We start from the raw sequence: 13,027 nt of genomic DNA, 5'->3' as shown, positions 1-13,027 counted from the left end.
AAAAAAAATGGAAAAACCAAGAAAAAAAAAAAAAAAAAAAAAAAAAAAAAAAAAAAAAAAAAAAAACAATTAAACACACGTTCGTGTCATGTACCAATTTACTGTATTCATACGAATTCCAATCATTTGCTTCATTTGTGTGTTGATGGGCAAATACATACTGGAAAAATAACATGTATGTAATTTTTCACTTTATTTTCCCTTTCCTTAATTTTGTTTTACTTTAATTGGCATAATTTTTTTTTTTTTTACTTTCTCTCCGTTTCTCATTACTTTTTTATTTACTTCTGTTGGCAGCTTAATTCTTAGTTGCCCATTTCTCGGGACTATTCCAAAAAAGAGGGGAAATCAAGTTCTAAAGTATATTTTCTTAAGCTGAGGGGAATGCTGATTGGAGGCAAATGCATTACCATCCTTATGCACTTCACCTTTATTAATTTTTATTGACAAAAACATAAACTTGTAAAAAGTGCACTATACATATCTCTATCTCATCGATCTGTTTCCATAGCACTACTCTATTGTTCTCCATGTAATTACAACTTGGGAACCCATGTTCATACATGTTACATGTATATATGTTTATTCATACATACATATACGCATGCGTGTGTGTATTTTTTTTTTTTTTTTTTTTTTCTCTTAGTTAAAAAATATATATATACATACATATATTTTTTAGTGCTATTCTAAGATTAGCATGCAGAATAAAAACATATAACACTAGTGAAAGAACAAAAGACCTATATGCACATTTTTTTTTAATATAAAAATGAAAAGGTAAAGATATATATATCCCTTCCACTTTTTTTTTCCCCCCCTTCCCCTAAAATAATATATTGTTATGGTCACTTTTTTTTTTTTTTTTTAAAGTTATTCAAATTTCCGAATTGTTCTCTTGCACAAAACGTATTTTCTTGACAAATCTGTGAACAGTTTTACATAAAAAAAAATAAAAAAAAAAAAAAAAAAATGAATAAATAAATAAAAAATGAGTTCTAAAAAATATATCCACTAAACAGAATGAATGTTATCCGGAAAAGAAGTATAAGAAAAAAAAAGGTAAAGGAAAAAACGAAAGCAGACTCAAGGACAAACAAACAGAGTAAAAGAAAAAAAAAAACAGAGTAAAAAAAAAAAAAAAAAAAAAAAAAAAAAAAAAAAAAAAAAAAAAAAAAAAAAAAAAAAAAAAAAAAAAAAAAAAAAAAAAAAAAAAAAAAAAAAAAAAAAAAAAAAAAAAAAAAAAAAAAAATAGGGTGTAAGTAAAAACAGAACAAAGCAAAAGAAAAAAACAAAAATATACTAAGTCAAGGAAGCAACTAAAAAAAAAAAACATCCCTCAGTCCAATTTACTCCTCGTGCCGAGGCAAACAAATAAGTAGACAACCAGACTGATGGAACGATAAGTAAACACGCCCTCATTTCCCCTTCACCGAAAAATTCTATGACGTCCCATGGCTAGCAAAAAATTATACGAATGCTTTAAATGGACGTTCAAATGTGTATAAAAACAATCATGCATAAGAAATACCATTACACAGACACAATGAATACATATACACTTGGTTTCATAATGTATTAACACGTTCCTTCTTAGTCTTAAGAAACACCCCTTTTACTTTATTTTGCTCATTTTTTTTTCCTTGATTTTAATCCATTCGTGCACAGGGGCAAAAAGAAAAGAAAAAAAAAAAAAAAAAAAAAGGGAAATGCACCTTTCTGTATTTTTCCCTTATCCAGGCACTTCGCAGCAACTTTGAGGCATCAATACGATCACTTCAAGGCAGATTCAAGACCAATTCAAGGCAGATTCAAGACCAATTCAAGACATATTACAGACCAATTCAAGACATATTCCAGACCAATTCAAGACATATTCCAGACCAATTCAAGACATATTACAGACCAATTCAAGACATATTCCAGACCAATTCAAGACATATTACAGACCAATTCAAGACATATTCCAGACCAATTCAAGACATATTACAGACCAATTCAAGACATATTACAGACCAATTCAACTCCCCACCTTAATCAACTCTTTATGTCACCCACGCATGAAGATAACGGTTCTTCAGTTAATTCATACCCAAAAAAAACAAAAATTAAAGCAAGGGATAATTGTGTCGTAAAATGAGAATTCGGCTTTTTCAACCAATCATATTTTACATTAGTAGTATCTTAGTGAAAAAAATAAGCTGTTCTTACAAAAATGAGAATAGAGAAGAGTTAATGAAAATAATAAATAATGAAGAAATTTATGAGAATTTAGGAAGTCTAGAAGACATGATACTACAGACTTTGAAGCAAGACAATTTGAAGTTACCAATCATAAGAAACGATGTTCAGATATATTTTGATTCATCTAAATTTAAAATGATTCCATTTAAAGGAGCAAGTAATGAAGATCTTGAATATGTTGTTCCTACAGCAAATGCAGAAGCAGAAGACATAATTAAATATGAACATGCACTAAAAATACAGATAGCCATGGATTACAAAAATGAACACTCTGATTTAATTAAAAAAAAAATTTTAGTTGTAAGGACTTTAAAAATTATTAAAATTATGCAAATACCAATGAATGAATATAAAAGAACACATAAATTAAATGAAGCTTTGCGTAAGCTCAATAATATATTCATTAATAAAAAAGATCCAAAAATACAAGACGAAATAGGTATCCGTATGATTAAAAAGAAAATTTTAGGTAAAGCAGGATTTTCAGCTAAAAATATAAGAAAAAGAATAGCATTGAAAATGCCATTGGATTTTACAAAAGACATTTTTAATTACAACGATTTGCTCTTTACCTACCAGCCTGACATTGGATTTATGAGAAATCTGGATCTCATGGCAAATTACTTTGACATAGGAGTATTTAACTACGTTGGTTCACATTTCATAGGTGAGCTAATAAAAAAAAAAAAAAAAAAAAATATATATTTTATGAGCAATTTATTATGAATGTTCATGATAAGCTTATTCAAAAACAATTTTTATATGTTTCCATCATCTTTCACAATTATTAAGATTATATTTTTCTCCCTTTTATTTCAATTTACACCCCCCCTTCCTATTATTTCTACAGCCCTTGGACATTTCCTCCTGTTGAAATTAGCTCACAGACACTATAATAAATATTTTGAAATTGGAAATCTGAAATTCCACAATTGGCATAGCATCCTACAATTCAATCATTCAGATAGATATAAAGTTATAGATATCATGTGTGACGAAAGTAGTATGTTTGGAGGAGACAAAAAAAGGAGAGAACTATACTTAAAAAGTAATATTTCTCCAGCTACTGAAGAATGTATAATTTTAGAGTTTCTAATACATCATATTAATAAATATCAAATGGAACTATTTACAAATGCTGCAAAGTTAAATCTAAATTTACAAATGCTTCTAGAAAATGATCATTTAAAGGAAAGATATTTTAATTTTATGTGCAAAAATAATTCTAAGGGTGTTTGTTCTATATATGACAGTCCAAAATTTAAAGAGGAAGATCAGGAAGAGTTATCATTTGTAGATAGCCATAATTATACCTTTGTAACTACCAAGACAATTGCACCTACAAATATTGATCCCCATGATGTCTATTTAAACTATATTAATTTTATAAAGTATTACAACGAATTTAATGGAGACCAAATTTTGTACATTCACCTACTCAATTTTATTGGCCTTTTGGGTAAGATTTCCTGCTTCATTATTTGATTCGCCTCTCTCGCCTTGCTGTTTCCTCAGGCGAGGGGGATCACACCAACCACGGTTGACATATATACCACAATTACCACATCTACCATATCTACCATATCTACCACATTTACCACACTCACCACTTCTATCACTCCCATCACTTCTATCACTCCCATCACTTCTATCACTCCCATCACTTCTATCACTCCCATCACTTCTATCACTCCCATCACTTCTATCACTCCCACTCGTGTCAGATGGGCAAGCCAGTGCACATGTCGCGTCTCTGTTCCTCCCTGGATATTACAACGGTAAAGAAGACAAAGAAGAAAAAAAAATGAAACCTAATTTGAGAAATGAAAACGACCAAAAGTTCAATCAAGATTGGACAACCAAAGATAAATCCTGAAAGCTTCCACCTCCTACATACCCCCCTCTGATCTATTTAACACTTGTTGAATCTGTCATGTGTGTTTGTGTGTGTGTGTGTGTGTATGCCACTCTTATATCTTAAAACCACTCATCCTTTTCGCCCCCTTCTTCCATACACATACCAATAAACAGCAATACAATTGGCCTACGAAGACAATCGCCCATTGAAGGAACTTTATGAACACCTCATAAAATGTAAATTCATTTACATCACATCAAATAATCCAGATAGTGTGTACACACGAATGGTGAATTTTCTTTTCCTCATCTATGAACAATTTTTTCTTACATTTTAATTTTACAGGTGTCGAGATGTGCTATACTAGGACAAAGAAAAACCAACCCCTCACTCTTAAAATTAACTCATTATTTAAAAGGAAAATGTTTGATTCCTCTAAATGTAAGATATGTGAAGGCACCCTCTTCTACATAAACAGTAATTCTACATGGAAAGAATCTCCTAAAGCTTCAGGTTAGATCATCACCACCACGGTCAATCGTGATTTCTTTCATAGTTGTCTCGTGTGATTCTCTTGTGTGTTCGTCTGACGTGATTTGTCTGTTGTAAATCCCCTTGGTAGATGCATCTCGAACATAATGAAACACACATTCCCCATTCACAGACGAAGAGCAGAACAATATGTCCATGCTGCAAAAATACAATGTTTACACGACGAAGATATTGAAAGTAAACATTGTAAGCTCTTTGATAAGATGTATGAATATTTTTGAAGAATACAACAATTTCTTAATGCACGACTTGAACTGGTTCACGTTTCTCTTCCTCTTTAGAATGACATCATATAAAGGTAATTACGCAGAAATAAAAATGGCTGTTTGGGGGGAAGGAGTAAAATATGGCAATATTTTTATTATACTCTAAATATAATATTCGCTCGTAGATAGATCTACACATTTTTTTTTTTTTTTTTTTTTTGCTTAAATTGGTACATGTCTATTTGAGTATATAGAAACTACATCACCCTTGAGAATCATTCCAGAGTGAATCTCCATTTCCTTCAGTGATTAAAAAAAATGTTCATATTTTTCATATTCCAATTTTGTAATACATTTTCTCCACAGTTATGCATAAAGAAAAAAAAAAAATATAATATTCCTGAAATTTTTTTTTTTTTGCATTCTCAGATATCCCAAATCATAGCATTTCCAATGCCATGTATTTAGATTTGAAAGATGAAGACACACATACAAAAACTATAGTAACTTATCATTGGTATCCTTCATATTTAAAGAAATACATAACGAATAGGACAAGGGAAAATGAGGCTGTTAATCTGCTAGAAGGTAATTTAATAAGAAACCAAAGGAATGAGACAAATTTTTGTTGAAATTCCTCAGAGTGATGTGTTTCCCAAGATTTCTAAGCAAAAGCTATCTACAGCACGAGATGCAAGATAATGCAAGAGAGAAAAAACTTCATATAGTTGATGGTTATGGAGTCAGATGATTACTTCGAAGTGTTGGAAAGACACATGTGTTATGCTATTCTCAGTTACACACATAAAGGAGCGCAAAAAAAAAAAAAAAAAAAAAAAAAAAACACACATACCTGCATTCATGCATTCATGCATTCATGCATGCATACGTGCTTACCCTTCACGCAGAGCTGGAGAAGCTGATAGACAAAGACATCATAGAAAAGATGAAGAAATGCATAAAATTTGTGATACACGTAACTGCAGTGCTACAAATGGATTTCTTCTATTACCTGAACGAGACGCCATTAAGGCAGCAGCATCCATTTGGTCTTATGATGGATATAGAAGCGAAATTTCGTGAATGGTTCAATAACTACCTTTATGATTTTTTGTTGATAAATTATGAAAACCCTCATGAAAGGTATAACATGCCAAAAAGAAAAAGTAAAGGAGAATTTATCGCACCACAATATAGTAAATGGACATTACATTTGAAGAAAATAATAGAACAAGCTTTCATTAATCAATTTAATCAGAAACATGTAAAAACACTATTTAAACATTATGATACCTACAATATAAATAATAAAATAATGTTACTTCGAGATTCATATGAACTTTATTTAAAAAATTTTGAAAATATATATTTCATTGGAGATATTATGCTTTTAAGAAAATTTTTCGGAGCAACCCCAAAATCCATTCTTCGAAAGCAACAATTGCATTACTTCGTTCATAATATATTTGGAAATCCTTTAAATTTTTACAAATTTGGACTCATATATGGATATACATTTAACAAAGAATATTTGAAACAAATTTCGGATGCCTTGTATGTAATCTATCAGATGAATAGATCCATTTTTACAGAAATGTCTTTTTTGCAAACGGTCAGATTGCTCTTCAGGAAAATACAGTACGGCTTTTCTTCGCACAGGAGGAACGACGACATAGTAAGCGACGCACATCACACACATGACATGCATGAAGCATATGACACACATGATATACATGAAGGACATGATATACATGAAGCATATGACACACATGATACACATGACATACATGACACACATGACACACACACCCTCGGTTCTGTTTCTCCATGCTCCTACGTCACGTCTGTGCAGGCGTGCTGATACCCATGGAGGGGAAGGGGGAATTCGCCCCTCGCACCGTGGACCCAATCACTTCTAATCGATCACTTCTAATCGATCACATCTAATCGATCACTTCTAATCGATCACTTCTAATCGATCACTTCTAATAGATCACTTCTAATCGATCACTTCTAATAGATCACTTCTAATAGATCACTTCTAATCGATCACTTCTAGTTTATCACTCCTAATCAATCATTTCTAGCTCATCACTTCTAGCTACTCCTAGCTTATCTGTGAGGCACTAGAAAAACATACACAGTGCCATCCACCGTTATGAATTCACCAATTTTTCTCTTCCCCTCACTCGTAGAGCATGAACAATATCTTCTTCTTCAACGTGAGACCAGATTACTCCAAACTAAAGAAGGAAATGCGAGAGGAAGAAATACATTTATCTATGGCCTCCAGGTTTTATGAAAAAACAATGTACACACTATTTCAAATGATGTTTGTTACACGATTAAGTAAACATATTAACAAATTGGATAGGAAGTTTGGGGATGCAAAAATGCTTGGGCTATCAGTACATGATGAACCCGTTCTCAAATTTTACTACGTCTATCATGGTAGTATGTTTGATAGTATGTTAAATGTCTTCTTCCCTATGTTCATAAAAAAACCAGTAGTACAACTCAAGTATGGAAAAACCTTTGTATTAGCAAATATGTATAAATTGGCATCAGAACTTTTTTCTCTTTACAATTTAAATAACTTGAGCCAACTGTGTGAGTATCAATCTCTCACAAGTGCCAATTCTTATGTCTTTAATAAAATGATGAAATTTATTGATAAAAAATTTATACCTATAGTTGTTGCAGCCTTTTTTATGAAAATTAATGTAGAAATAAGTGAAGCAGCTGAGGGAAAAGGGTTTTGGGAAACATATTATAAAGGTCGTTTGGAAGGAGCAAAAATTTCACAATATTTTGTCTATCTCTCCATTTATGGCGCTGGAAATTTGTATATACGGAACTCCTTATTTTTCCCTAATGAAATTTCAAAAGAACTTTCAAAACAAACAGAAGGATTATTAAATATGCCTCCCAATGAAAAACCTAGTGTTCATTATATAAATGGATTAGTATTAATGGGAGTAGTACATTCTTTATCAATTTCATTTTTTATTTTTACAGTTATGAGATGGTATGCATTTTATGATAATGTTATTTTTATGTTTAGATCGACGTTCCGTATATTTGATAGATTCTACACTATCCTGGAGACATATGTAAATAGATTTATAAAAAAAATGTATAATAAAGTTACCACAGATGCTTTGTTAAAATCTTTAAGACGGGCATATGATAGGGCCAAATTTGAAGGGTACTATGAGGAGGCTATGAAATCCAGAATAAGTAATAAAGAATTCAGTAAAAATGAAGAAAATGATGAATTTATGGATCCACTCTCTTTACTACGAGAAATTGATATTGAAGCTATCCAGGACAATAGTAGTCTTTTCTACACTGATAATGGATCTCTCTTCGATGACCTGGATGACGATGAACAATACTTAAACCAGAGAGATATTATTTTCTATGAAGACATTGTTGATCAGGCCACCGTATGCAATTTGGAGCCCATCATAAATCCTTAGTCCAGGTGCAACAATGAAACCAGTTCCTCCGCAGAAGGGAGGAAAAAAGAAAAAAAAAAAAAAAAAAAAAAAAGGCGGATAACGAGTGATAAGCAGCGAGTGATGAGTAATGAGTGACAGAGGGGGGAATTTACATAACCTCCCTCGTTTTAAACTCACTGGGTGGAGGTGCACAAACGAATGGACTTTCCATGCGAATGTGTAAATTTTACATAAACTCTTCCATGGCTCGACAAAATATGCTTTTGTTAGTATCCATACTGGTATCTAACACATTATAAAGTGCAATGCGACGTTTGGGGGTGGGAAGCATCATAAATTGATGCATCTTCAAAATTAGTTACATGTCGTATGAAAGCAACATTCCATTTCTTTTATAATTTAATGTGCATATCATGCTGGGGTGAAATCTTACCTCCGCATTGTTTTTCTTTTCTTTTCTTTTCTTTTCTTTTCTTTTCTTTTCTTTTCTTTTCTTTTCTTTTCTTTTTTTTTTTTTTTTTTTTTTTCTCTCTCTCTTTAATTTGGCATTCATATTTTAACACGCGTGTGCATATTTTACACAAAGTGTATATGTATGTCATAAGGAAAAAAAAAAAAAAAAGGGGAGGAAATTGTCCCATGTCCCATTCTCCTTGTGTGTACATATTTTACAGAAAAAATGTATGTATGACATAGGGGAAAAAAAAAAAAAAGGGGAGAAAATTTCCCCATGTCCTATGCGCCTTGTGTGTGCATATTTTTAATTTTCTTTTTTTTCTTTTTTTTTTTTTTTTCTTTTGCCTGGGGCTTTTTATCTCTTTACAGTTCATCTTCTTCAGCATAAATAATTGTTTAGACTTTTTAAACCCCTTGGGACTTTCTTTTCTTCTTCCTTTTTAAGTTTTCTCAAGTTGTTTAAATTAAAAAAAAAAAAAAAATCACATCATATCATAGCTATCAATTTTAGTATAGCCTCATTTGGACGTATAAACCTACGCGTTCATTCTGTAACATTATATTTTTTGCACACTTTACTGCAAATTTAAGATTTCCCAATCTTTACTACAAATGCTCCAGTTGTACATATACGCAACTTGCGTTGACGTTTCCTTTGATTATTCACATTTCTCTCACTCGTACACACGTCCCCTACTACTTGTATATGCATATATATATGCATATATATATATATGTATACATATCACCTCCACCACCCGTATCCTCCCAAAGAATCAATCGAACAAAAACAAATTTGTACTTATCCTACCCTACCCCTTCCAAGTTTGTATCACCACAAAAGTATAACAAAATAAGGCTATATCATTCATTACTAATCAAGCATTACAATCCCTAAATAATCATTAATTTTCCCTTCTGTTAAAATGAATACATAGAATATTGTACTGTTCTTTGGATGTGGAAAGGAGGGAGACATGGGGTTCCCTTGGTTTGTTGCTTCAAAACATCCAATATTGCAATAGTAGAAAATGTTTCTCCATCACATGTATGTAACAATTCTTGCTAATGGTTAAATAAATATTTTATTTTTATTTTAACTTTCTTTTTAGTCTTTTTATTCGAAAATTTTTATCTAATTAAAGCCACATGTACACATAAAATGTAAAAAAAAATATATATATATAAATATGCATACGTGTAAGTATATCATACATACAAACATAACACACACACAAGGATGCAAAAGACATGTGAAATTAACTTCACATAAATTCGAAGTGAAACCGTTTTGGATAAATGTTTCAATTTGTGAAATTCCATCGACTGCTTAAATTCTTAAAACCTGAATCGAGTAAGCCACATTATCAAATGTGCAATTCCGAAGTGTAATGAAATTATTATATCAATGACCCAAAAAAAAAAAAAAAAAGATAAAATAAAAATAAATTAATTTAAGTTAAAAATGAATTAAAATGAATTAAAATGAATTAAAATAGATTAAATATATTAAAATAGACTAAATAGATTAAATATACTAAATAGATTAAATATACTAAATAGATTAAATAGATTAGGTATATTAAAATATATTAAAATAAATTAAACTAAATTAAACAAAAAACTAAAATGGAAGAAAAAAAGCATAAATGGGTAAAGGGGGGAGGGGGAATATCTATTTTGTTTGTCTCCATTTGTAAGCGAGGGATTTTTTCTTACTAGGACCCACTTCAAATGGAGTATTGTCAAAACGAACAGATGTCCATAGAGGGAACAGCAAACGATCACTTAGACCAAATATTTAAAGGCCACGTCAACGGGCCATCGAAGCCTCGTCAAATTGGAACACATTATATATGTATACACATATGTAATATGTCAAAATGTATAGGAAAACTAAAAAAAAATAAAAAAAAAAAAAAAAAAAACAAAGTCTCAAAGCAAATAAAATTTTTTCTTTTTTTATTTCTATTTTATAACACGTGATATATTCAAATAAACATTATAATAAATGATTATCAATAAATATATATGAATAACGGAAAAGACAAAATTTTAAACATGTAATGCGTGTATAAAGCCTTGTGAATGAGGTGCCTAAATGGGTAGTAGTATATATATTTAAATATTTTTTGTGCGTTTTTCTTCTCTTTTTTTTTTTTTACAAATAAGACTGGTTTTTCTTTTTTCCCCTTTGAAGGGAATAAACTCATATAACATAGAGTCATCAAACGGGTACGTATATATATATATATGCCATGTTGCTTGGGGGGAGGAGGGGTCGAGAAAAGACCAATTTAGTCCTCTTAAGATTATTCCGTTTTTACATGCATCCTTCATTGTATTCGTTCGATTCGTTCTATTCGTTCTATTCGTGCTCATCGTGTGCTTGTGCTCACATAAAAACTTGACTTTCACGTAAAATGTTTCTACGGCTGTTCAATATATATATGTATATATATGCATATATATGCATGTAGACTACTCATGAGCTTTTGCATGCACTTTTAATATCTCTGTGTTTCTAGAAAGGGTTGTCCTTTTTTAAGCACTTATCCAAAATGGTAGACGTTGTTTTGTTACGATTTATTAATTTATCTCATTCAGTTTAATTTTTGTTCTGTTTAATTTTATTCAGTTTAATTTTATTTCACTTTTATTTTTTTTTTTTTTTTTTTTTTTTTCTCGGACGCTTTTTCCACAGTGTTACTATTCTGGAATTTGTTCTGAATAGACTCTCTTCACGCGAAACCCCCCAACCCCTTGTCCTCTCGTCTTTCCCCTCCCTTTAAGAATATAACTTTGCAATATCTTTTTTCTTCATTTTTTTCAAAACTTTTCTGACCTTCAACACTTTATGTTCCATTTTATCAAAAACTTGGCTCCTAAAATTCATCCATTCCTTTATGACATGATCAATCAGTTTTGACCTTTCATTTACAAGTGTATCATAAAAAATGCTGAAAGTTTTTCTCTTTGCTAAAATAAATTCATTGTATTCACCTTTTGTTGGTTTTTTATTTTTAAAGGCTATAAAATCCTCATGATCACTCTTTTCCTTTGCTAATATATTTTTACTCATCTGATCCCTAAAGTTTTTCCACATTTCATTTTCCCACTTAAAATTTACATTGTTAATTAAACACACTCTTTTAAATTCCCAAAATGTTTCTTTATTAATCAAATACACATCACTTTTCCATTTTTCCATTTCTTTCTTCCATAATTTATCTAACCAATCTTGGTTATTAGTATGTTTAGTGTTCTCTTTATTTTTCCCTTCTTCGAGTTCTGATAAAACTCTCCAATTCCATTTTTTATTTTTTTCATTCAAATCCATTCCTTTGCTTTCATCCTTTAATCCATGATTCTGCTCCTACGAGAAACGGGGCACACACATAACATGGGAAGAAGAAAAAAAAAAATTATACAATTGAACACAAGGAAACGGTGCATATATATATATATATATATATATATATATGTATATGTCTATTTGCTTCTCTCTATTTGCTTCTGCCCATTTGCTTCTCTCTATTTGCTTCTGCCCATTTGCTTCTCTCTATTTGCTTTGGTCACAACGTATGGCTAAAATTATTGCAAATTCCAGATGCAGAAGAGTAAAACGAATATGTACACATTTGATTTGCCAGCACAGCATTTTCTACAATCCGATTGGGTTCACACAAAAAGGAACGGAGTGTTGTAACCCTTGGAATTCCTATGCAGACAATATATACAAAGATATTTCTTTTTTTTTTTCTTTTTTTTTTTTTTCCCCTTACATTAAACACACAAAAAAAGAGTAAACTGATAACAGCAAGTTTCAAAATCGTTTGACAAATAAAATTTTTATTCTTGATGATCCCCATAGAATTCTCAATTTTCATTTCTGATGATTGATACTTAACATTTCTCTTCTTGTCACATTTTGAAAATAAATTATATGCACACTTTTCCCCCAAATTATTATTTAATAGAAATGAGTGCATCACCATAATCATCATTTTTTTTTTTTTTTCTTTTATCTATCTTTTATCTATCTGTTATGTATCTGTTATGTATTTGCTATCTATCTTTTATCTTTCTTTTCTCTACTTTTGTTTTGGCACTATTTGGGTTTGTTCTGTGTACACCCTCTTTGGTTTAATAAGCTGTATAAACACAAGGTGTGAAAAACCTATTATGCATTACTAACTTCCTTTATCCTTAAATTGTTACTCTATCGTAAGCGCAAAAATAATTAC

The 13,027-nt window shown here is 30.7% G+C and overlaps 2 protein-coding genes across 2 annotated transcripts; one reads left to right on the top strand and one right to left on the bottom strand.

Annotated features, from left to right (window-relative positions):
• Nucleotides 1-2,136: 2,136 nt before the first annotated feature.
• On the top strand, nt 2,137-8,342 carry PGO_073370 (cytoadherence linked asexual protein; the record flags this gene model as incomplete). Its single annotated transcript, XM_028687210.1, has 9 exons — nt 2,137-2,911; nt 3,095-3,703; nt 3,969-4,022; nt 4,276-4,338; nt 4,448-4,579; nt 4,767-4,952; nt 5,290-5,448; nt 5,769-6,535; nt 7,056-8,342. The coding sequence occupies 9 exons, from the start codon at nt 2,137-2,139 to the stop codon at nt 8,340-8,342; spliced, it is 4,032 nt and encodes a 1,343-aa protein (XP_028543011.1).
• Nucleotides 8,343-11,568: 3,226 nt separating this feature from the next.
• Nucleotides 11,569-12,670, bottom strand: PGO_073360 (Plasmodium exported protein, unknown function; the record flags this gene model as incomplete). Its single annotated transcript, XM_028687209.1, has 2 exons — nt 11,569-12,156; nt 12,566-12,670. The coding sequence occupies 2 exons, from the start codon at nt 12,668-12,670 to the stop codon at nt 11,569-11,571; spliced, it is 693 nt and encodes a 230-aa protein (XP_028543010.1).
• Between the last annotated feature and the right edge of the window lie 357 nt (nt 12,671-13,027).

The sequence above is a fragment of the Plasmodium gonderi genome, assembly GCF_002157705.1.
Source record: "Plasmodium gonderi DNA, contig: Chr07, whole genome shotgun sequence".
NCBI lineage: Eukaryota > Apicomplexa > Aconoidasida > Haemosporida > Plasmodiidae > Plasmodium > Plasmodium gonderi.
This window is presented reverse-complemented; position numbering and strand designations above follow the sequence as displayed.